The sequence below is a fragment of the Protopterus annectens genome, chromosome 3.part0 (assembly GCF_019279795.1).
Source record: "Protopterus annectens isolate FY-2018-M chromosome 3.part0, PAN1.0, whole genome shotgun sequence".
In the NCBI taxonomy this organism is placed as follows: domain Eukaryota; kingdom Metazoa; phylum Chordata; order Ceratodontiformes; family Protopteridae; genus Protopterus; species Protopterus annectens.
In genome coordinates this window covers 1,215,149,106-1,215,176,250 of record NC_056731.1, presented here as the reverse complement: position 1 = coordinate 1,215,176,250, position 27,145 = coordinate 1,215,149,106, and the positions used below count along the sequence as shown (strand labels likewise).

At 38.9% G+C, this 27,145-nt stretch overlaps 1 protein-coding gene across 1 annotated transcript in view; it reads right to left on the bottom strand.

Moving 5' to 3' along the window:
* LOC122797026 (collagen alpha-1(XXI) chain-like) overlaps positions 1–27,145 on the bottom strand; it is a 1,114,432-nt gene that overhangs the window by 823,247 nt on the left and 264,040 nt on the right. Inside the window, exons 14-15 of the mRNA XM_044065795.1 lie at positions 25,555–25,608; positions 24,827–24,880 (exon numbers count right to left, since the gene is read on the bottom strand). Of these exons, the coding sequence (XP_043921730.1) occupies positions 24,827–24,880; positions 25,555–25,608 (108 nt within the window). The remainder of the gene's footprint in view (positions 1–24,826; positions 24,881–25,554; positions 25,609–27,145) is intronic.

Below are 27,145 nucleotides of genomic sequence, written 5' to 3'. Positions count from 1 at the left end.
CCCTATATACATATATCTGTATCTATATATATTTACATATATCTATATATTTATATATACACATACGAACAATTTAGTGATTTAGTGAAACCAATCAAGCAGCATGCTTTTGGGAGACAAGACTAAAGTGGAGTACCTGGGGAAAACTCACACATGGAGAGAGCATGCAAACAAACGCTGCACCTCTCACTTTTGGGACAGATGCCTTCTCCTTGATTAGGATATAATTTAGAACATCCCATTCTTCTATTCCCCAAACACCATCTGCTCAATTTAACTGCTTACTTGTAGTTTGAAGCCTATCTTATTGTCTTTCTTGCAAATCAGAAGGTCACTGAATAGTGTCTGACTATTCCTTTGACAAAAACATTTACGCTGTCATCCTGTGATCCCATTTTTATGTAATGTTTTGCAAACAATATTTCATATCTTATAAGTAGTATAACCTAGACACATAATACTAGCATCTACTTTGATTAGACATATTTAATTTTCTTATGCTTGCAAGAAGCTCCCTTCTAGTACTGTTTTTTAAGATATTTACAAAATACAAAAAATTATACATAATTAACAGTGTAAACAACAATCAGTATCTCCCAAGCTGTGTATAATTTACATCAGAGGTATAACTAGGGAAGGGTGAATGTAAGGGGGTGGCTGGGCCCAGTGCAATCTATCAGGGGACATAGTCAGCAGATGCTGATGTTGGGGTGCTGTTTAAAAAGTGCTACAGCTGTGATTTCAAATAAACTACAAGCATTCAGAACTGAAAGTCAGTGTGTGAATATAGCAATAACCCACGCCTGGGTGTGGGTAATGCTAAATTTACCCACGGTTGGCGTGGTTTGGTCCCGAGGGTGAAGCCCGAGGGACCAAACAAAGCCAACCGTGGGTAAATTTAGCATTACCCACACCCAGAAGTGGGTTATTGCTATTATACCATGACATTATTTAAGAAAAGAAACTATTACTTTTCTTAAATAATGGCTTAGTATAATGCCTGTTTGCTGCCCTTCCGCAGATGTCTGGCATCCGCGGCAGTTCTGATGTACTGGCGCCTCGCGGTACATCAGACCTGTGAGCAAAAGCAATGGAGAAAGCAAGATCTCTGTTGCTTTTTTATGTTTAGCTATGTTAAATGAGTTTAACATAGCAAGACAGTTTAAAATAAGCAACGGAGATGTCCGTTGCTTATTTTAATACTGTCACGCTATGTTAAACTCCTTTAACATAGCGAAACATAAAAGCAACGGAGATCTTGCTTTCTCCGTTGCTTAAACACTGTCTCGCTATGTTAAATGGGTTTAACATGGCGAGACAGCTTTAAAATAAGCAACGGAGATCTCTGTTGCTTATTTTAAAGCTGTCGCTATGTTAAACCCATTTAACATAGCGAGACAATGTTTAAAACGAGTTCTACTAATGGAAAAAAGTCCGGGCGACCGGACCTTTTTCCATTAGTATAACTCGATTTACAATGGGCATGCTGGCCAATCAGCGTGCACGTTTTGGGGGGGTCATGGTATAATATCAGATTTTTCATCATCATCTAATGTTTCAGCTGATGTCATGCTATTGCTGGCAAGTTACAAGATTTGTCAATATTAATAAAGCATAAAAGTGTTTCAAATTCTTGTAAGGCTAAGCAAACAACTAGCAATATCCCCAGTGTAGTAGCAATCATAGGCAAGACTCACTATAAATCAGTCCTATTTGTACTGGAAGTATATATTGCAATGAATACATCACAGCTGATGTAAAACTTGAGCAAGGCTCAAGGTGGAATAGATGTATATGCAGTAGAAATCTCTTATACACTGATTGTATCTCTAGATGATTTATTACACACTCAAGATGTATGCTCATTAATGTATAACTATACACAGATCACAGTTTAAAGTCATTTATGGGAGAGGGGCTAGGAATGTGGTCAGTATACTCATAACATACAATGACAGCAGCTACAATAACAATGCATTTGCAATGTTATCTAGGGGTATAGTGCAGTTAGAACATGCTTTATTTACTTATAGGGTACACTGAAGGGACTTACTATACATTTACAATACCATACACTACTGACATGTATAGTGATGCCATAAAGCCAGCAACAAATAGCCATGTTACACTATGGAAGGAACATTTTGCACACTGAATGAATATGAAAGGCAGTAGATGTCATAGTTATATGTGAAACAGGTACCTAAAGAAAGACTTCTGTAAACAATTTCTGCTTGTGCTTTGGTACACCATGGAACAAGACAGAGCTGCTCTGAGGTAGTGTAGAATGGCACAAAATACCTGAACCGACTGATATTGCCAACGTTCTGGCAGACAGGTTTAGTGCAAACATCACCCCCCTCTCACCCCCTAAAGGGCCGATAACCATACCAGAAGAATGTAGGGCCCCGTCAATCACCAACACACAGGTTAAAACAGCCCTATCCAAAGCCAAAAACACAGCTTCAATGGGACCAGACGGTATCCCAGGCTGTGTCTTACAAGAGCTCCAAAATGAACTAACCCCTCACCTAAACACACTGTTCAAACTCAGCATCTCTACAGGCTACGTACCCACAGAATGGTGCACAGCAACAGTTATCCCACTCGACAAAGGTGGAGCCACAACGGACCATGGGAACTATCGCCCTATAAGCCTGACTAGCCTGGTCTGCAAGGCTATGGAGCACATCATCATGGAACTCATTAACAGAGACATTGGGAACCTCCAAACCTTGGACCCTACCCAATTTGGCTTTGTTAAGGGCAGATCATGCCTCCTAAACCTGGTGAACTTCTTTAAGACAGTTACCAAGGCATTAGACGAGGGAAAGTAGGTCCACACAGCCTACCTAGACCTCGCAAAGGCTTTTGACACCATTCCTCATTCTAGTATTATAGACAAGCTCACCAGCTTGAACATAAACCCCTGTGTCATGAGATGGGTTGCCAACTGGCTCATGGATAGAACCCACATGGTGAGAGTTGCAGGCTCTATGTTCGACTCTAAACTGGTTACAAGTGGCATCCCCCAAGGCTCAGCCCTAGGACCCCTCCTGTTTGGTATATACTTCTTAGAGGTACAGGCAAGCATAGGAGGACTATGGCTGACCAAGTTCACAGATGACTGCAAACTAGGGGCCATAACTGATTCCCCAACTGATACAGACTCCCTCCAGAAGGGTCTCACTGAGATGGATACCTGATGTCAAAATCATGGCGTCAAACTAAATGCGAAAAAGTGCATAGTCATCCCCTTTGGAAAAAAACAAAGTACCCATGAACTACCACATAGGTGGTAGTCCCCTAAATACAGAAAATGTAATAAGGGATCTGGGGACCCAAGTAGATAGTAATCTCTCCTTTGATAATCATATTGCCAAGGTGGTTAGAAAATCCTTCTATGTGGCCCACCTAATCACAAAAGGGTTTGCATCTAGAATAAAAGAGGTTATTGTGCCTCACTACTCATCACTCATTAGACCCATCATAGAATACAATGCCCCATTTGGGATGTACCTTACAAGACACCTGCAACAGCGGGAAAGACCACAAAAGTACCTCACCAAGAGGATTACTGGCCTCAAACAGATGCCCTATACAGCCCGACTCAAGAAACTCCAGCTGTACTCGGTTGCATACCGCTTACTCAGAGGTGATCTCTGCCTGACATACAAGGCCATGTCCAACCCAGAATTGATGGACATGCTCCACCTAAAAAAAAAAAAAAAACAAATCGCAGAGATCCAAACGGTCTAGAGATATAAACCTCACCACAACGATAAATAGGACATGCTGGAGGGATAGATGCTTGTCCCAGAGACTCCCCATGCTTTGGAACAGGATTCCAATATGTATCAGGCAGAGCCCCTCACTAACACTCTTCAAGAGAAACCTTGACGGGTGGATGGGAAACAGAAACTTTACCCCGGGGATCACTGCAGTGGCTCTGCTGGACAGTGGCGCAGGGAACTAATGGCTCTGCTGGACAGGAGCACAGGGAACTAATCTAAGGGGGGTGGCGAAAGCCAACACATTCTGGCTAGACTTATAAATGTCCTTGGGCAGAAAGCCTAGTACTTACCTATGAACTTATGAACCTATGCATTGAAACTGTATGTACACTGAACATAACTCAAAAGGCATTTACCTTAGTTTTTTCTGTTGCATTGTGAAGCAGAACAGTGTCCAATGAAACCTTTATACACACAAAGCACACCTGCAATGGAGTCTAAATTAGTTGTGGCCATGGTTAAGCATATCTCTGAATGTGCCTCTAATTCTAGCTGAAATCATAGAGAAGGACAGTGCCCAATGGAACCCATGTGGTGCACTATCAACCTTGACATGTTTCTGAAGCTCCAAATGTATCTATGTGTTTTGCAGAACATTGTGGAGTAAGATACTGGCCAGCTGAATGCTACTGTGTACTGAATGCTCTAGCATATATTTTCTGTATTCTCTAGGGTACAGTATGGAGTAGGATAAATGTCATGTGACTGCTACTGTCTACTGAATAAACTAGCAATTGTTTTTACATGCTGTTGGTTGCATTATTGAGCAGACAGTGCGATATATATATATATATATATATATATATATATATATATATATATGTATATTCTTACTGCAGACCTACTGCACCACAGTATGTCCTGTGATACACAATAGCGGTAGAGGAGGTTCATTTCTAAGTGAGTATGATATCTAGGTTCATAGTGGTACAGGATGGTGCTCAGTGGAATCTTTTTGCACAAATAATGCTTATGTGAATAAATATAAGATGCTGTTTGGTACATTACAAAGGACGATGATCCTCAGGTGCCCAAAGGCAGGTTTACTATGATTCTATAAGTTAAATCTTGATGAAAGTACAATTTGATTACCTCAACTGGCCATATCTTATTTTGGCTGAAGAACACAATAAAATGCATCCTGGACCCCATATGTGGAGTAACCCACTGATAGCAGTCTTCTTCTTCTTCTTCTGGCTTTTTCCCTGTTAGGGTTCGCCACAGCGGATCAGCTGTCCGCTCATGATTGGCAGTGGAGTTTTACAGTGTTGAGTTGCCATCCCAGCGCCCAACCTTCCACAGAAGGCACACACATGCACACACATACCTAGGGCCAATTTTAAAATGTCCAATCCACCTACAGGATGTCTTTGGGATGTGGGAGGAAACCGGAGCACCTGGAGGAAACCAACGCGACCACAGGGAGGACATGCAGACTCTACACAGAAGACACCCCAGCTGGGAATCAAACTGGAGAACCTCTTGCTGTGAGGCGACAATGCTAACCGCTGCACCACCATGGCTGCAACCCACTGATAGCAGTGCAATAGAAAAAACATCAGCAATGATTTTCTATTAGAAAAAGCAATCAATGAGTTTCAACTCATCCAGTTATGATCAACAAGTTTCAGCATTGCTCATGTCATACTGGATCACTTTCACCACAGGGTGATGGTCTAGAATATTTTGCAGGAAATTTACATGGGAGTCTGGTTAGATTGCACTGCAAGGGAAAAAGCAGAAAATAGGGGAAACTCTGAAACAGGCAACTTTATAACATAAGCCAATCATGCCCTAGATGAAGGAGCAGGAAATAAACAAGATGCATCTGAAGAAGATATGCCACAGGACAATGTTCTGGAACCTTCTGTAGGAGATTTGCATGAAAGTCTAGTTAGAATTACACAGCAAGAAAAAGAGCAGGAAACAGACGAGAGGATGCTCTCAGCCTAGAATAAAATGATCTAAGGGAAGACATGTTTGATTTAGTAGAGATGAAGGACATATTAAGATAGATAAATGAAATAGATTACAGAAAGTAAAATGTTAGAAGACTAGTAAAATAAGTGAACACAATAATTGGGACTATTAAAATAAATTCATGTGATATAACAGAAATAAAGAGGACATGCTACTGTGCAGCAAAACTAATAGATAAAGTGATACCAGAAAAACATAGAGTAACAAAGGAAAGGGATGGAACAAGTAAAATGACAATTTGGAAGTATCAAGCAGAGACAACTATAAAGCAGCTAAGGTAAGAAGTGTCACTGTTAGAAGACTCCACAAAAGGAAAGAGATCATCAAAAAATTCTTAGAAAGACAGATGTGGCAAAATCAATGCACAATATTCAAACAGGCCAGAATTTGTCATGCACTGTTTTCAATAATAAACTAAAATATATCAGCACAAGCAGAAAAACTTAGAAGGTATACAAATAAATGTAAAGGAAAAGTACAAAACAAACTACAAAAACTACTAAAACTAACAAACTACTAAAATCAAAAGCAATTGACCCCCCCCCCAAAAAAAAAATGGAGAAACAGGTACATTTTGGAGAAGTATTTATGAAAACCCCGTTGAACATAACGACGATGCAAAATGGACAGAAGCATTAAAAGAAACAATAGAAAACACTAATATAAACGTGAAATGTTAGGAAGCAGCAGTCAGACACATACCTCTCAACAGTACCAAATTCCTCAGTGTTTACCACTTTTGAGGGCAAAATAATGGGATGCCACATATTTTTGAGTGGCCCCTTCAATTACCAATTTTTTTTTTTTTTTTTTTTTTTTTATATATTTACAATTTTAAGTTTTGTCTCAGACACTGGGGCAGGACTGGGAGATGGAGTAAGATGACTTCTGCCCCAACACAGATGGATAGTTAAAACAAAGGAAAATGAAAGAGCAATCAGAAATTCTTGCCAGCTTCTACAAATGAGGATCTGCCAACATGGAATGTCTAAGAAGTCATGCATCAGTAATAAACTGCTGAACTCAAAGTACCTGCCCTGTTAACCTTTCCCAGAAACATTTTGCTTCTGCTGGCAAACCTGTTCAAGCAGCACACTTTCACCGCTAGTTACTCCCTAGCTTGTCTTACTGAGACTCAAATCAAGAACGGTAATATGCAGTGTTAGCAAGTGTAGGTAACTACATTACAGTAGATATATTATTCCATTGTCTTCTGATACCCACTTTCATATCAAAATATGCACTGTAATCCTTATCCATTTGGTACACAGCTTTATGCTTTACATTTAAGAAGACTAGACAGTCTGCAACATGTTCTGTGTCGTTTTTCACATTGCGAAAAAATCTTATTCATTTTCTTTCCACGCGCCTTTGTAACGCTTACCTAAATTCTGTTACAGCAGCCCCCCCCCCCACCACACACACAATTTTTAGTACACTTCCAAAGTAGTCAAAACTGGGGAACTCTCTCGCTGTCATAGTAGTGTCCCCCCAACCATAGCTCTCAACCAATCAGGGACACATCCAGAGAAAATTAGGGCACTTTTAAATTAATAGTACCATTGACAGAATAAGATAATGTGAATTAGGATACATTTTTTTGAAGTAAAAGAAATCTATAACTCTTAATTATTTGTTAAGTGTAATTCAAACCACACACAAACTTCACCACTTAAAAATTCGAGGTCCACCACCAGCGATAAGAACCAAGCAGCAATTTATTCTAAATAGATTAAGAGCAATTTCCTAAGTAAAAATGGACCAGTGCACGTTGTTAAGTAAAACTGAACAACAAATATACAACCAACTGTTACATGTATTAAAATAACCAGAATCACCACAAATGAAAAAAAAACCCCAAAAAACAGCAGACAACTTTTGCTTTTGCAATGAGATGGCTAGGTGAACTTCAGTTGTTGGATAAAAGCACCTGCAGGTACATTATACGTTAAGTGCATGTGTTAGTGTGGCTGCCAGCTTAAGTCGTGGAATGTATTTGGACCTCTGTGTCTGCCATAGTTGTCACGCTTACTCTCCAATTTTTGGTAGTACAGCATTTGGCACGGCATAGGAAATACTTAGAGTTCTTCTGGCTACATATAATAGTATATTTAAATCTGGATAAAACAGAAGTGGTACTTGGAAAAAATAAGATATTGTCATCCCAAACTGGAATATGTTTTGCAAAAAAGCAATTGAACTAATCAGAGAATTTCACTGGTCTGGTGATGAGTAACTTCCCACTTTTAATGTAAGTTTTTATTCTGAATTTAGAGTGCGAGCATTGACTTGTTCATTGTTGTGCAGAAAGTGGGTTGTATACATTTCTATAACTGTTAATTTACTAAATCAACCCAAACAGTGGAGGAAGAAACTATCGGCATCAATACATTGTTGCAGAATTTTGTATTTATAGGCTAGAGTTTTATTTGATAGAATTAATAGTACTACTAGTATAAGAGATGTGATGTGGTGTGGCTGTTTTATATGACACTTGTTACAATGAGTTGGTATAATGTGAAAGCACATAATGTTGCCAGTCTACTGACAGGCTATCGGGTAGTAAACATCTGAGAAGAACTTGCTTGAGTCAGGTAATTTATACTTTAGTCCACTTTATTAATGATAAAATATGTTAGTGATTAGTCACATATGTGCGTGTATTTATATGGAGTACAGTACAACCATAACTCTGAATCTCTCAGAGCAAGAAATCTGGACAAAGCCAAAAATAATGGTGGGATAAAGGCCCAAAAAATAGGAACAGATTTTAAATATTGCTCCTGTAAACTCAGATATTTGCTAGAATAACATGTTTTGCATTATTATGTATTTACTGAGGGATATGGAGTCTGAAATTCAAATGTTTGCCATTATTTATTATTATTGTTTAGTGAGTTCAGTCTTCATGTTGGTCGCACTGGAGTGGGTGGAGTTAAATGAGTATGTATGCAAATGTTATGTTAATCAACTTCCCGCATTTTGACCAATTGTACCTAGTTTTCATGGGCATTTCAAGTTGAGTCAAAATTAGGAAAAGCTCCCAAATGGAAAACTCCATGTCCAAATGCTCTACCTATCTTCTGGCTAAATGTATAACAACTTTACACAAAGATTTAGGTCTGACTAAAAAATTATTTATAGGCACATCCCATGCAGATACTAACTTGGTTAACAACAGGAAGAGACACTCTCTTCCTTAAGAGCAAACCTTCATGCAGTCCTAAGGACTATAGAACAATAGCTTGCCTTCCAACAATATATACATTATAGACTGGAACTGATGCAGACAGACTTTATAGTCATCTAAAAATATTAGTTATGGGAACATAACAAAAAGGTAATACAAATTTTATATGGAGAAAGGATCATCAATGGATAAAAAAGCCATACCTGAGAGGTGTAAAAAAGATGAAGAATTTAAGTACAACTTGGGTAGTTCACTAAAAAAGCATTTAACAGTATTGTTAAATAAAGCAATAATAGACAGCTGTAAAAAGAGGAAGAATCTAATATGGAATGGATAGATTACAAAAAAAAACATTCAATAGTATCCCGCATTCATGGATTATGGAATGCGTACAGATGTATAAGATATATTGTACATTGCTCCATTAATTTCCAGTGAGTATGAAACAGAGACAAACCAATTTGTCATGCAGCCTTGATGATGGGCATAGTCCAGGTTGATTCATTGTCATCACTGTTCTTTTGTCTTACCCTTAATCCATTAAGCTGTTTATTTAATAGTCTAGTTCATTGTTATAGCTTCATAGCTTCATCAGCATCTTATAATCATCATCATCATCAACCCCGTTTTTCACATTTCCTGCATTGGGTCAGTGCGTTGGGTCATCTTTCATCATCTATCTCCATTTAATGCCACTCTCCCACGTTCTTCGGCACACATGCCTTTAACTGCCACAGCTCTTCTCTCACACAATTCATCCATTTTTTTTGTTGGATGCCCTTGTTTTCTATTGCCCGCTTCTTGTCTGTCCAAAATCTTCTTCACCAGGTTGTCTTCTGCTTTCCTGCACATGTGCCTGAACCACCGTAGTCTGTTCTTTTTGATATTCACTGCAATTGGAGCTACCCTGGCTTCTGCTCTGATGTCCTAATTTCTTCATCTTTCCCATAGTGTGCACCCTATTACCAAGCTCTGAAATTTAATTTCCATCACCTCTGGCTTCCTTAACTGCTCTGCCTTCACTACCCAGGTTTCTGTACCATAAGGTAGTACTGGTCGTGCCACTGTTTTGTATACCTCAGTTTTCAGCTTCTTTGTCATTCTTCTGTCATACACTACACATGACATTCTATGCCAGTTGGATGTAGCCCCCTTATTCTAGCTTTGATCTCTACATTCAGACTTTCCTTCTCCTCAATCAACCCTCTCAGGTACTTCAAGCTGTTAAACTGTTCTGCTATTTTCCTTTCTGACTCTGTTCTCATCTTCTTCTGATTTCCCCTGTTTGCTGCCATTACAACTGCCTTATCTGTACTCAGTTTCATCCTGAGAGCCTTCAGTTTAGCATTCCATTCCTCTGCTGTTTGCTGAAATTATGGTTACAGCATAACTTCTAGACATCAACCTTGTTCAATAAAATGTATCTTTATTTGCTTTATATTTAAAGCAATTGGAAAAGAAAAGAAGGGACTCAGAAATTCAAGGATATAGTTGGTATGGTAATCAAATTATGCAGTCACCTGTCTTCACACAGTTACACTCGTAGATCTGTTTGCTGATTGCTGACAAGGAGTCTTTACAGAGCAGAAACCTGTTTACAGGGGAGACCTGGGACAAAGGTTCCAGCGTTCAAATATACATGATGTGTGCAGAAGATGTTAAATACTCATTGAATAAATACAGAATCAAATAAATGAGTTAATTAATTGCAGTAGTAATAGTATATGTGATAAATATGTGATAATTCTATCAGACAACAAAATGTCCTCCAGTCATACCAACTCTTTCAAAGTGATACAACTCTGATACAATATGGCTATAGCACTGTATTACATGTAAACGGATTCAGCTGGACAGCATGTTATTTATTAAAAGTAGAATATAGGTTACAGAAATAAAGTGGCACATCAATTTTAATTAAGCAATAATCCATGACTTGATGTGGGTTTATCAGGATTTACCCATGATTAGTTTGGTTTGTTCATGAGGGTGAAGCCCGAGAAAACAAACAAAGCCAACCATGGATAAATCCTGATATACCCACACCCAGGAGTGGATTAATGAAGCTTGGCAACAAACCATTTGCCCCAGGACATCTTCATGGGGGGGGGGGGGTAGGTTGATATTAGGAGGAGATAAGTGGGTTGGGAAGGTGAAAGGGTTAAGTGGAGGCAGGGATGGTTGGGAGGAAATGAGATAAGAATGGGGAGGGACCTCAGAGGTTTAGTCTAGTGTATCTGGGTTAAGCAATCACATTTTGGAGTGAACTTGCTAAAGGCAGAGTACGCCCATGACGACCAGTAGGTATACCAGGAGAAAGTTAGGCCTCTGGGTACTGGTTAGTAGCAGGTGGTCTGTAAGTAGGTATTTCTTTATTTAATTTCCTTCTCAAGAGCCTGTATGTTGGTATTTCTTGGTCAGTTTTCTTCTCCAGTCTAGGGGTAGTCGGTAAATGTGTTCTTTTACTTAGAGTTAGGGCAGTGTGGTGGAGTGGATGGTTATACTTATTAGGTCAGATGGTTGATTCATTAATAATGGTCTGCAGTGGTTGCGGGGGGTGGCTGAGTGGAGCTCCTTATAATTTGTAGTCTTATGATGAATATAGTGATGACTCAGATTGTTAACTTAGTAAATATTGATTCTCCAGTCTTTGGGAGGCATCACAGGCTCTGCATAGCCTCATAGTTTCAGTTTCTGAAAAGAGTAATATGGCTGACCATGGGGCACAGATGAGTGGTATTCTTTTTAATTTTGTAGTCTTCTGATGCAGTGAATGATAGCTTGGAGGGTTAAATCACTGAATGCTGGAAATCTGCAGTTTTGGTGGTGTCACGGGCGCTACGTAGTACGCATTGTGGTTGCCAATAGCAGGGGCGGGTGCAGATAATTATACATTATCCGGGGTGGTCTTCATCGCATGAAAGCACACTTAAAAGTGTAAGGGTTGCTTGCCTGGGTTCCAATGGTAAGGGCAGTCTACCGTGCCCATTCTGTGAGAATCTCTTCAGCCAAAGCAGCCAGGAGTTTCCGCGGGCTCTGAATCAGCTTCTGGAGGGGTGTTGCAGTGCAAGCGTGGTGACTCATGGTCAGAACTGAAGCCATCAGATCTCGTAAGGTATTTCAATCAGTCACCACGCCTGTTCTGGGTAGGTTACGAATTTAAAAAAAAAAAAAAAGTTTGGCTGCACGATGGTTGCATCTTGGTGGGTAGTAGGAACGGGCCTGTGAATATATGCTCCATGGGTAGACTGGCATCTTACCATTTTCTTCCTTCTTTTGGGGGAGAGGGGGTGGAAGAAAGTTAGTGATTGTAGTGGTTTAGCTTAGGTGATGTCAGTGGTGGGGGAGGGTAGGTTACTTATTCAGTGTGTAAACGTTATGCCTGCTGTCCACGGTCAACACCTAATTAAAAAAAAATAAATAAATGGTACGTCCAACAGCTCCTTTATGTGGTTTCAGTAATGGCAGCTGGCAGTTCACTGGGTTATTTAACATAGTTTGTAGAAAGAGGGGAAGTGTGCATTTTCCACTGCTGAGATATAAAGCCAGCAACAGTCAGGTGCTGCACGTGCACAGTAAGCAGTAACGGCTGCAAGGGGGAGGTTGGAAGTCTTGGGAATCACCAGTACCTCCTAAGTTCAAAAAATTTCTCATGCTATCTGTATTATGCTGGGCGGTCTCCTCCATTATTAATTGTAACATCAAATGGGGAGTTATAGTAAGTCTATTTTCGGAGGAGTTGAAAGGGCTGTGCTTTCAGTAGGTGAAAGTGAATGCAAATTGTGGTTCGGTCACTTTTAAGTTATAAGCGCCAGAAGGTCTGGATCTCTGGTTGTGTTTTGAGTTTGGTCTGCTTCGGGTGGAGTTTGTGGTTACTAGCAAATCACTGCAGGGAGTAGCATATAGGAGTCACTGGGGAAACAGAGGTCAGTTTGCCCTTCAAATTGCTTGGTGGGGCAGATTCTGTTATGCTCGCAGTTTTCAAGCATGTATTAGGAATGCTTGGGGTGGGTTTTCATTCGGGTTGTCTCCCATTTCCTCTAAGTCAGCCTAGGGGGAGTGTGTGGAGTTTTGTGGTGTGTCCGGAGTTGTACATCGCACTTTGGTCAGCTTCATTGAAGCTAATGATGTTATAGTTGGACAATGCACCAGAGTGTAACTCTGTATGACTGGGCACCTGATCTTGATGCTGCATCATTTTGGGATGGAATGGGGAATGTCTCTTGTGACCATGATGTTGTAGAGGGTGGGCACATGTTGTCCAGGATTTCAACATGCCTCTTGACTGTGTGGATTTTGGCTGGGTGGCAGAATGTTGCTGTATTGTATTAAAAAAAAAAGCTGTTAGGTACAGTGGGGTTATTGATGGTGGATGCCTGGTTTTCGGACTTCTCATGTTTTGAGTGGTGGCATGCTGGCCTAGGTATTGCTGTTATGCCCATTTCATAACCTGTCATACCTCTCTACGGTACAGATTTTCACAGAATGTCCACAATGCACCTTAGATTTTGATTCAGTGTCATAAAATTGTGGCTTTCAGGCAAATCAGTGGCTAATCATTAAAGACTGATTAGAGATGACATACCTTTGAGTTTTTAGACTTCATACCCTACAGAAAATTCATGCTAATGCAAAACCTGTTATTCTATCAACTTTCTAAGTTGGTAAGAGGTGCATGGAGCCTGAGGTTGGGGTGATTTACATCTGCTTTAGGCTTGTGAGTCTTCATTTCTTTGGGAGGTTGTGTTTCTCTGGTGGTTTACTGTGGAATGCTGTCTGAATGGGGACACACATTTGCATTTCAGGCATTGTTTTCTCTGGAAAATGCATGACGGCATGGGTCCTGTTATTCTAGCAACCTTCTGAGACCAATATTTAAAGCCTTGTTTATTTATTTTATTTATCTTCAGTGGAGACCCAAGGAGCACTTCTTCAATGCAGAGAAATACAGCATGAGAAGCATATAAGATGGGGACTTTGGAACGCTGCTGCTATAATTTGGAATAGGTGGGTATAATGTGGAGCCTTCTCTTTACATATTAGAGGGTTTAATTTTGTCCTTTTCTTTGTAGATGGTGGTGTGCCAAGTACCAGTTGTGGCGAGACACAGTGAATTCGCAGATGATGGAAGCAGTAGCGAGCGAGGAGGTTACACATGGGGAACATGAGTGGGCAGCAGTTAATGACAAAGTAAGTGGATTTCAAAATTGCTGAGTTTTGGTAGAGGACTTACACTGCCAGTCAGAGAAGGACAGGCATTTGAGATTGTGATCTCAGAGTTAATTGGTTGTACAATTTGTTATATTAACCGTTCAGTATGTTAGATTAACAATAGCAAAAAACAGCACACCCACTAGAGCAAATGCCTCTCCACTGACTGTAACAATATGTATATAAAACCCAACAATGAAAAGCAGAGAGAGGCAACCACCAGGCTTCCAATAATCCAGTCTTGCTGTAAAATTTTAAAAGTCTTTTAATACGTGCACTAGGTAAGCGCTTTCACTAACCGCTTCATCAGACCTTGAAAACTTTCCAAACACAAACACTTGCTTATAAAGCAAGCACGTGATGCAGAAATAATCATTCAATTAACATTTAAAGACATAGACATTATATAAAAATAACGTGAATTTCAAAAAACTGATCCACTATTCATCTACCAAATAAATATTACTACTTTAATAGATACTTGTCACTAAGCTAGTTAGTAACATTAAATTGTGCAAAATTGCCTATCTAAATGAATTTGTATCAGTCTGACTAAATAAATGCATACATCGTACTAAGCTAATAAATCCGAATGTGTCCTATATTCAAATTCTTCAGTCAAAAGACACATCTGTTATAAATACTAATATAAGTGGAAAATACTAAATAATAGAATTGTATTGCGCTACAAATTGTAATATATGTATTGCTAGCACAATATTTGCATTGAAACTAAATACAACATAAATCCGAATTACCATCCTTTTGCTATATTATGCATCTAAATTACAACTAAAGGAAACATCTATAATGCATAGTGTTATTTCCACATTGATGTTTACAACTTCGCATTCATACACCATACGCATTGAATGAAACGCAATAGACATTATATACAGCATGTCCAATGTCAATGTTTATATGCATACTCAATCAAATGCCTATTAGACAGATATATATCAGTATCTATGGGTATCCTCAGATATGTTATTAATGTTATTATCTGAGGATACCCATAGATACTGATATATATCTGTCTAATAGGCATTTGATTATCTGAGGATACCCATAGATACTGATATATATCTGTCTAATAGGCATTTGATTGAGTATGCATATAAACACTGACATTGTACATGCTGTATATAATGTCTATTGCATTTCATTTAATGTGTATGGTGTGTGAATGCGAAGTTGTAAACATCAATGTGGAAATAACACTATGCATTATAGATATTTCCTTTAGTTGTAATTTAGATGCATAATATAGCAAAAGGATGGTAACTCGGATTTATGTTGTATTTATTTTCAATGCAAATATTGTGCTAGCATTACATATATTACAATTTGTAGGGCAATATTATTTTATTGTTTAGTATTTTCCACTTATATTAGTATTTATAACAGATGAGTCTTTTGACTGAAGAATTTGAATATAGGACGCATTCGAATTTATTAGCTTAGTACGATGTATGCATTTATTTAGTCAGACTGATACAAATTCATTTTGATATGCAATTTTGCACAATTTAATGTTACTAACTAGCTTAGTAACAAGTATCTGTTAATGTAGTAATATTTATTTGGTAGATGAATAGTGGATCAGTTTTTTGAAATTCACGTTATTTTATATAATGTCTATGTCTTTAAATGTTAATTGAATGATTATTTCTGCATCATGTGCTTGCTTTATAAGCAAGTGTTTGTATTTGGAAAGTTTTCAAGGTCTGATGAAGCGGTTAGTGAAAACGCTTACCTAGTGCACGTATTAAAAGACTTTTAAAATTTTACAACAAGACTGGATTATTGGAAGCCTGGTGGTTGCCTCTCTCTGCTTTTCATTGTTGGGTTTTATATACATATGTTAGATTAACGCTGAAAGTTGTTCCTGCTTTTGGGCATTTGCATTCAATAGTAAAAGGGAGCAACAGCCATTGGCCATAAGTAAGAGTTTCGGTTTCTGCAGTGGGCTTGATGAGGTTACAGGTAATGCATGTTATTTAGTGTTCATTAAGGCACGTCAATGTGGACGGGGTTCAGGTAGGTGAAGTGGAGTCACAGCACTCTTAGTATCATAGGAAGTTATTAGGCTACTAGCTCGGGGATGATTACAAGCTAGACAAGTTTGGTTCTCTTTCTGCGGGTAGCACTTATCACTCTTGTCCAAGGGGATATGAGTCATAGTATAAAAAAGGGGGGGGGGCTGGTGCCATACTTTGGTGCAGAGTTTGTCAAACTCTTTATGGGGTGGCAGGGGTCCTTGTCAGTGCCTCCATGTTAAGTAATTATAGGTATGTGTGCACATAGAATTTATTGTTTTTTCTTTTCTTCTCTGCAGATTGCTGAAGTGCAGAAGGCAGCATGCTGTGGCTTGAAAAGGGGATTTGAAAGGAGATGTTTTGATAGGATGGATGTTCTTGCCACTGGAATGGGACACAAGGAGGGTCTGAGTAATTACCTTAGTAAGGCATGTTAGAGCTCTGTGTTTAATTAGTGGGAGCTGATTATTGCATTGGTATAGGGGGCAAGTAAGGAAGAGGTAGGTAGGGGGGTCAAGGGAAAAACTGTCGGGGATGTGGGTATCCCACGGGATGAGTACAGTCATGACATTCATAGGAGCACAGGAACTTATTATGCTATAGCCCTATGGCTCCTGCAAGCCAGTGAAATTTAATCTTTGCTTTCTTGGAACCTTGGGGTGGTTGTATTCACTCATCCAGTTGTATGAACTGTATGTGGGGGAAGGGCCAATGAGGTGTTTGATGGGATGCTGGAGATGGTTCCTAATGGGTGGTATCTTTGGGGTGACAAATTTGTCGCTTGAGTAGGTAATGTTAATGTTACATACCAGGTTAAGGTGTTACAGAATAGCACAAGGATCATTTCACTTGGGGTTTGGGTGCATTTTGTAGCTAGGGTTCAGGAAGCATGGTAGGTAGGTGTCTGTGATGGGGTAGTTTTAGAAACTGGGTGCATTGTTACAGGGGATTTAGAAGGTTTAAAAGAAGCTTGGTTGCAGGATAAGGCAGCTGTAGGACAGGTCTTAATTACCTACTAGTGGTGTAGGTAACATAAGAAAAGAGAGCTTTTGAGGGGAAAGATCAGGGACAAACAGGGGTTAAGCATGGTTGGTAATGAGTGAATTGTGGGAGTTTATGGATGGGCATGTAGAGTACTTCATTGTGGAACATAGGCGAGTTTTCATGAACTAGGTAAAGGGGTGCTGGTTTTCTGCCTTCTAAGGTTAGGACAATAAAGTTTTGGAGTAGACTATTCCCTATGGTAATTGAGTTGTTGCACAGCCAGAACTGGGTAGTTGCTGGGATAAGGTGATAGACTACAGTTGATAGGGTGTGAGACTTGATATTAGTTGTTTTGACTGGGTGGCAATTTGAGTTCAAGGGGTTATAGTTTGTGGTTTTTGTTGTGGTTATAGGTTGTCAATCCGTTCAGGTTGAGCCATGATTTCAGCTTTGAAGGAAGCAGGCTAAAAGGGTATGTATTCTCTTGGTGTGGATGTTCAGGTGGTACAGTCGGGTTTCAGTAATCCTACTTTGTTTAGTTTCATTAGGGTGTGTTTCAGTAATTGTATGGCAGGTGGGGTTTATGACGGGATTCTAAGGTGCTTTACAGATGATGGGCAGACCGAATGATGTTTGGCTTGACCCTTCCCTTTTTAGGGGAAGTAGTGGGTTGAACAATTTTGGGTAGAAGGGAGGGGGTACAGCCTGGTCAGGCTGATTGGCGGAGAAGAGGGACAGGCTTGCCCTCTTCTGTTCCCCCTCTAGTGTCTGGATGTTCATTTCAAGGATCTGGGGAAAGGAAAATGAGCAGCTGGAGGAAGTTTGCTGAATAGATAAGCAAGCCGAGGTAAGGATGCTGCTTATTTGGTGGAAAGTAATTCAATGAATGGTGTATGAAGTGAGATGAGATGCTGCTTCATAAGGAAAGTAAGCGAGTACAGGTATCGACCCTGCTTATTGACTCAGAGTGAGTAGGTACGCTGCCCTGATTAACATTACAAGGATGTTATTCTGTGTTTATAATCAATTATATCATGAATAGTTGTAATTAATGAATTTGTTGAACAAAGCTATGTTGTGGAAATTTAATAAAGGTTGTCAAATGTCATTTGGTGTGATGTGTTTATTGAAGGGGACCAGGGCAATTGCTTTTATACAATGACATTATTTAAGAAAGAAATTGCTTACCTTTCTTAACTAATGTCTTTGTATAACAGAACTGTAGTATTTCTCTGCAGTATTCCTTATTTGCTGATGTACTGCCCATGTGTGTGGGACTTACGTCCCCACACTTGTAGAGTACATCAGTGCAGGAGAAGCAACAGAGAAGAGACAATCTCCATTGATATTTGTTTTTTCTTTTGGCTGAGATTTTATCAGGGTCAATGCCTACATACAAGGAAAATCAGGTATGTTTCTGATTTTTCTTGCATTTTGCCATCCTAAAAAAGCATATACCAATAGAAAAGTCTGGCTGCTGAAAGGTACTTTGTCAGCTGGATTTTTTTTCTGCTGGTATACAGTCAATTTTAGAATAGCAATGACTCATTATTGTATAATGTTTGTTTGTTTGTTTGTGTCTTTCAGCTTTTCCTGGTTAGGGGTCATCACAGCGGAACTCTGGTCCGCTAATGATTGGCAGTTGATTTTTACGTACCGGCTTGCCAGGCCTGACGCACAACCTTCTATGAAGGTACGCCCATTCATGCATGTCTCCACGCAGAAGACGCTCTAGCTGAGAATCAAACTGGACAGCGTCATACTGTGAGGCGACAATGCTACCTATGCCATATAATAAACAGAAAGACTACGAGAACAGTCTTGGTACAGCGGGTTAGTAAGAGAGTAATTGCGCAACAGCACAGAATGATATTACAGAATTAGAACATGTATAGCAGAGTATGACATGAAGGAAAGCTAAAAAGACTAATTGCAAATCAGGGTACTCAGTAGATTGTAATAGTGTAGTCATTGCTTTCTTGGATGGAGTATCGCTTTAAAACATATACAGCCGGCTACAGTGAAATAAAGATTCAGCAGTTATGACAGAGGCAGAGATTTTTAGTTGAGGAATAAAATGAATGTCAGTTCATTCAACACAGAGAACCTGCTAGTGGGAGTTGCTTTTGTCTAGGTAAAATGACCAGCAGGTAGTAAACAGAGGCTTGTAATTATGTCTTAAAAGTGTGCCATTGAAGAGAGGAATTTCAGATGTTCTTAAGTTTCACTGTTGCAGTTCTCACTTGTAGGATTTCCCATGGTGGAAGCCCTTGCCCGACCTGACTACCACAGTAAAAAATTTCCCTCCTCCTACAACTGAGGGAAGCCCTATCCTGACGTCAATATGCTGGGGTATAAGTGGAGTCCAATGACATCATGAACCCTGTTCTTTCTTGCCATTGGAGTCTGAAGTAGACATCCAGTGGGAATTGGGAAGGGGCAGCTTCTTCAGGGATAAGCTATGCTACAGTATATAATTACGTTTGCAAATATTTGGGTAACTCAGTGTGTGGTGATCTGGAAAAACAAATAATTTAGGATAAGGAAGTGCATCTTGAATAATCCCATATGAAAAATATCTCCAAGAGGATTGACTGAATTCTGCTTGCATTTGAAATTGTTTCTAGACATGAGACATTCACTGAGAAGAGGCAGGGCATTTAAACACTGGGGCATGATAGCAAAAGTACCATAGGTGAGCTGGCTGCAGGGTATAAGGTTTTATGTCAGCCCAGGATGAGACATTTTAATTTTACTGTCACCATCCAGACTTTATATGTTGTTCCTGCTGATACAAAGGTAAACTGAATTAGCTGCAAAATGTGCACTTCTGTTATGGGATTTTAAAGTACTCAGTTCAGAAAAGAAAGATTTGTTGGAAGACCTGATCTAAAATGTTATATTTCAGGAAAACAGAGACAAGTCTTGTTAGGAAATCATTTAACCAGTGTAAACGTACAAGATACTTAACTTGATTGTTTGCAGCTTTTGTATAGTGTTTTAAAAGTACAAGAAATACATTGATTAAATTCAATGGTGTTATGAAAAGTCAGTTCTGTTGTAATATTAAATATATCAGAGTTTCCCACAAAGCATTCTCCTTATTTATTTATTTATTTTTGAGATTGTGGAAAGGACCAGTTCATAGCAAATTAAGGCAAAATAACCTTTTATCCATGACTGCAACAACATGGAGTGCATTTCTTATTTCAAAGATGCGGCAGCTTCATACATGATTATATTAGAATGAGTGTTAGCAGGGTACAAGGGTAATCCTTCCTCCATAATAAAAGTTTAGTAATTCATAACCATAACTGCCATTTTTTTTAAATAATCTAAACACGCAAATGTCAATGTCGCTAATGTCCACATGAAAATATCGAAAAAAAAAAGTTGAAACATTACTGTGCATACACCAAGACATAACCTAAGAGCATACAACAAAAAAAAAAGTATTTGCTGGGGTGGGGGAGTTGGTCAACTCCTTCTGCACCTCCCATACCTCCTAAGGATTATACAGTCTCACTTTGAGATCACAGAATTCAGGTAAAAGTGTGTTGACAAATCACATAGACTCACCAAAACTAGTCATTTTTCATGTCTTCAGTACAGCAATTTCAAGAATATTACAATAATTCTGGGGCAGAATCCTTCGCTGTAAATACATGATTCTTGATACTTTTCTTGTACTTGTTGTTTGTAGATTACACAATATCTGTCACCACACCATGCATTGAGGTAAGGCTTTCAGAGATATATTTTGCAGTGTTTTGAGATCTCTGTGCTAAAAGAGGAGTGTTTTCTCTATAAATCAATATGAATTAATCTTACATATAATGGACTGTTGCCAAAATGTCAGTATATGATGATATTCCAAATTTCTGAACCATACAAGTTGCAGTATAAGATGTTTGCACTCTGTTAAGTAGTAGCCTCAAAACACACTTTAGTTGCAATGGGAGATTATAAGACAAACTCGGAAAGCTGTCATTTATTTGTATCTGTTCCTGCCTGACTGTAACCTACCTTCCTTTGTATACTCAGCAAGACCATCATCACACTGCACAATGCAGCATAAATGATATTATTTATAATAAATGTTTAAGTATATTTTGTTCACTGTCATTGATATACATCTTTCTTCTTCCTAACTCCCAGTTCCCAGAACTACAACTTATGGTGATGTAACATTAGCCCACATTCTGTCTACACCCCCCCCCCCCCACACACACACATTGGCCCACTAGCATAAACCTCTACTTCTCCTTTCAGCTTTTTCCATTAGGGGGTCACCACAGCAGAACAACTGTCTGCAGAATTATTGGCTGTGGAGTTTTATAGTGTCATGTTGCCAGCCCGGTGCCAACCTTCCACAGGATGCAAGCACATGCACACACTCATACCTAGGGCTAATTTAGAGTGTCCAATCCACCTGCAGCATGTCTTTGGGATGTGGGAGGAAACCAGAGCACCCAAAGGAAACCTATGCAACTGCAGGGAGGACATGCAGACTCCGCACAGAAGGCATCCTAGCTGGGAATCAAACTGGAGAACCTCTTGGTGTGAGGCGGCAACACTAACTGCTGCACCATCATGGCCACCTGGAGCCACCAGCATAAACTCACTTATAATTAGTACCGTTGCACAGTGCTAGCACTACTTATATTTTCATGCATGATACTGTTAGACTTCTCATCTGTTTAGCTATCTAGTCCTTTAGGAAGATGTCAACAGAGCATGGGGTAACATAACAATGGTACAGTAATGGCAAATGTACTCCTGATTTCTTCTAACCAGTTTCCATTCAGCTCAACCTTTGGGTTGGACTTAAAAATTAATACAGTTATACAGTATCCATGGCTGTGGTGTAGTATTGTCCATGCAAATTAAATGAATGTCTCATCTAGTCTGTTGGATGAAATGTGAAGGGCATGGACATAATACGGGTGATATTGATAGACGACTGATAAATAAGGTATTCCCTGCATTATCCATTTCCCATTTGTCATAACGTGTGATGTTTTTGAAATGATGTTGGATATAATATAATTGTCCACTCAGTAACTTTGAATCATATACCTACAAGCTTCTACTAGCATTTAATAATTAACTACTTTTAGAACAGTGCTTTGAATCAACATGGAAAATACAAATCAAATCAAGGACGCCTGGCTGAGTGATGCAGACTGATGAAGCCTTGACTGCAACCCAGGTGACTGGGGTTTGATTAGTACCCCAGCAGTGGAGGAGTCAGGTAAGGTGAGAAGTGAAAGGGTGTAGCTTTCAAACCACTTCCAGAAGTTGGGGGGATTGCGTGTACTTGTTGCTGTAGTGGGCAGGTATGTTTTTGGTGCTGGAAACCAGCAGAAACCACTTCCCATGATTCAGAGCTGGTGGTCTTGGCCAAAAGAAGGTAATGTCCCTGATGGAAGTGAAGGAATGCTCTTTTCAGTCAACCCGTTACACATTACGTTCCATTGCACAGCAAACTGTACACAGACATGTTTGAAAAAAGCAGATAAACCACAAAATAGCCCTGACGATTGCCTTAATGATGATTTAATCTGGTGACAGGGAAAGAATGAACCCGTTGGACAAGAGGTAGCTGATGATAGTCAGGCACTGATGGCAAAATGTGGCAAAAAGAAAACATAAGAAAATAAAATGAAGGAAAAATATCTCTATTCAGAGAATCACAAGGGTTGTTTCCAAAATGTATATGGCCCCATCAGTCTTACTTACTGCACCTCCTTTATCCTTCTTGCTTCTTCTCTTTGCATCTCCCTCACACCTCTTCTCCTTTCTACTCCTCTTCCCTCTGTATGCCGCTCTCACATTTTCTCTCTCCACTCCTCATGGTATACTTTCCTGCATCTGTTCTCACTTGCCTCTTCTAATGTCTTCATACCTCTCCATATAATGATTGGCTGCTATCCCTCTAGCAAAATCCATCTCAGTCATTATGGCTACATCTTATCCATAAACCTCTGCCAAACATAATTCCATTTTTCCATCCATGTTTTGACATTGTAAACTGCTTCTTGAGCTAAATGCTGTAGCATATTCTTGCATCTGTAAATATGCATATATATTTATTTTTTTAAGTATATCCTTGTATCTGTAAATATATTTTGTTCATTTCTTATGTAATCCTTATGTGATCCTATTCACCAGGGCTGTGCTGGCAAATAGTAAGTTGAGATCAGTGTACTACTCCAATAAATAAATATAAATAAAGTAAAAATATTTATTTATTTAGTTCTTTTTATTCACTGGGAAAGTCCGACTGGGTAATACCCATTTTCAGCAGAGGTCTGGAGAGAAAAGTTCCATTTGTTTACATGGCAGTATACTTAGTTCCAGTTAAACACAGAGTAGTTACATTTCTATTTACTTTTTTACACATACAGTAGTTATGTTTATACATTCCATGAAGTTACTAAAGAGAAAGCCCACATGCAACTTAATGGATTGTACAAGCAGCAGCTATGTATAAACATTCTTTTGTCATGTCAATGAGAGGTTGAGAGTATTCTGTTTAAGGAGGGTATTTGGAGAGTATTGTGTGATGAGCACAAAGGTCTTACCTGGTGATGACCATGTGCAGGACCAGAACTGGTTAAGATTTTGGTTAAGTAGTGGTTTAATAAAAAATAAATGATCTCTGTAATTTCTTTGTGAAGTTGTACATTGTTGTTAGTATAGATGAACTAGTACTCCTCCAAAATTGTCCAAATGTGTGTGTGTGTGTGTGTGTGTGTGTGTGTGCGTGCGTGCGTGCGTGCGTGTGTGTGTGTGTGTGTGTGTGTGTGCGCGCGTGTGCATGTGTGTGCATGTGTGTGCACACGCGCATGTGTTGTGTGTGTGTGTTTATGCACGCACATCATGCAGCGAGATGACACCTGATAAAGAATTAATTCCTTTGCCTTGTACCCAGTGAGTGCCGGTATAAGTGTCAGCTTCTCCATAACCCTAAACAGCACTAAGCAGGCAATCACAGAATAAATGAATGAATGAATTAATATGGCTAGTGCTGCCCTGTGTACTCACTTGTGAAACAAGTGCATTTTCTATATATGTAACAGATGACACTCACTATATAGAGTACGCAGTGACTGGATTTCACCATAAGAGTATTTAGTATACTCTACATCCAAAACATAACAATCATTTGCTGCTTCTTTTTATTGAAACAATGTTACAGTGTTCTATAAAATCACTTGTGAATATTTTAACACTGATCTTGTTTCATGCTGGTAAATGTCTCCAGGGGTTTATTCAATTACTACACATACAAATTCAATCTGTGAATTATTCACTATACTGTCTTGAGAGGATTTTGTTACAATAATATGCTAAACTGCATTCTGTATCCCAGATGGACCTTCACCATCTATGTGCAGAGATTATGCTCACTAAACTGTACCTTGTAACGCTGTCAACACCTTTGATTCGAGTTTCTATTATATTACTTCTGATTCATGTGCTTCAGTCTAATCATCCATTAATCTATGTATCAGTGTACCACCGCCTAGTTCCTAAAACATCCTACTTCTGTGATTGTTAAACCCTAAGACTATCACCAAGAAAAATATGGCACTTAGAAAGATACTTTGAATGTAGCTCACCTTTAATCCTATCGATCCTGGAAGTCCGTCTCTCCCAGGAATACCAGGTTCTCCCTGCAGGGAAGCAGATTCGAATTAATAAATACATCTGCCTGCAATCAACTTTAAAACAGGGCACTTCGACTTTTAAACTCCATATCAAAGGTATTTTAACTCACAATTTATCTCAGCATGACAAAGCAAATGGAACAGCAATGTAATTATCTTTTTTTTAAACACCTTTATTGAATTATCAGGTTCATAACTGACTACTTTAATTTTTGCAGATAAGAGGCAAATAGTGATTTCAAGAGAAATGTTAACTTTGGCTGAAAAATGATCAGATTTTTTCCTTGAAGACTGCTGAATAAGTACTCACTGTTATGTAAATGCTAACTGTAGTCAAATGTAAAATAACAGCAAAAATATGCTATGCCTAGTCAATAGCCATAGAAATAAATTAACATTCATTAAAAAATGTAGACAGTAGGTGCAGCAAGCCCTATGCAATTTTTTGGCAACTTTATTTAGACATGAAGCTATAAATTCCTTTCCACTGCATTGCAAATATATTCAAAGCACATTTACTGGTCTGATGTTTTGAATACTTTTAGATTTTAACTATTATCTACTTTCAAAGCTTTGCAGTAAGATTAAAGTTTTTATAATAGTCACACTGAACTTAACCTTCTTATTAAAATCATATCACATGATCATTTAACCTTTAAGACAAATATCGAGTCACTTACCTGAAGACCAGGAAGTCCAGGTAGACCTTGTAACCCCTTCTCACCTTTGCTGCCCTATAAAGGAAACAGAAATAATGACTAATGCTATCTGGAATAACTCAAAACAATAATTTTGTCAGTCTCTATGTTTTTACTGACAAACATTAAGATATTTAATAGAAGTGGTTATAATTTTTTAAGAGTCCTGTTAATGATTTCACTACAAAGGTGTGATAGTCTGTCCATTTAATCAAGTATCTATAAAACAGTTGTTATATGGAAGGCAAATGATGGTTGAGGCCAGGTGTCATTCTTAACCTCAACTATGATTTATAGAACCTCCAACTGGAACTGACACATGTCAAAAACTGGTGCTCAAAACTAGGCTAAAACCAAATGTTAAAAAGTGCAATATCATCTCATTTGATAAACAATCCCCTTGTCCATCATACAACTGGAACACGGGTGGATGATTCCTTCAGTCTTGACCATCACATTGCAACAGCGGTTAGGAAATATTTTTTAACTGGTACAGCTGATTGCAAAAGGTATTTCATCTAGATCTGAAGAAGTTCTTACCCCTCTATATTCTGCATTGATCAGGCCTATAACTGAATACAATGTCCCTTTTTGAATGTGTCCTGCTATGCATATCATGAAACTGAAAATACTCTAGAAGTTCCTAAGTAAAAGATCATAGATTTAATGACAAGCACCACCAAGAGATGCTGGAAGTACTGTCCTTTTATTCAAAGATTTATAAACTCCTCATGGGCAGTCTATGCCTTGCCTTTTAGGCCATTAGAGATCCACTAGTCAAGTCCTCTTATATCTCCGCAAATTAAAGAGCTCCACTAAGAATGGGACCAGGTATTTAAATTTGCTTCAGTACTTAAATAGAACAAAGTGAAGACACATATTTGTGATGCGATGTTTACCCCTTCAATGGAACACACTTCCACTCAAAATTAAGCAGTACGACCGTCGTCCTACTGTCAGAAAGGAGATGGGCAACTGAATGGGTGCCCACAAATACACCCGCTGCATGACTGGCCTGTTGGTCTTTGAAAAAGGAGGTAAGGTATAAGGGTGGCTACTGTCAAGGCTTAAATGACCACTAGGCCCAGTTGCCTTGTATTTTCCATGATTTGATGTTTCTATGTTTCTGTGTCCTCATTTCCACCTGCCTTAATGGTAGACGCGCTGTTGGTGTACTTGCTTGGGCAGTGAACTTGCGTTGTTATTTTGAATGCTCTAATTAAATACTTATATTGGCTCAAAACTTTGCTTTACAACATAAATCAGTATTTATTTTTGAATCTGAATTAAATTACTATGTTCTTGTTAGCAAATGGAATGCAGAGTCTTGTAAGTTTGTTAAGGCATGTTCTTATTCAATGGCCAACATGAACAACTGACTATATAATTCAGTATTTGAACAGCTTTAAGGCAAAAAAAAAATAGTTATCTTAGTATACAGCTGTTACTACTGGCTTCAAAACAAAAATACTTATGCTTACAGTTAGACTGTGAATGTCTCAAGATATACAATGTTAGTTGTTATAAACACTGGGTGTTTGTGTATCACTAACACAGCAGGTGCGGTGGGTTA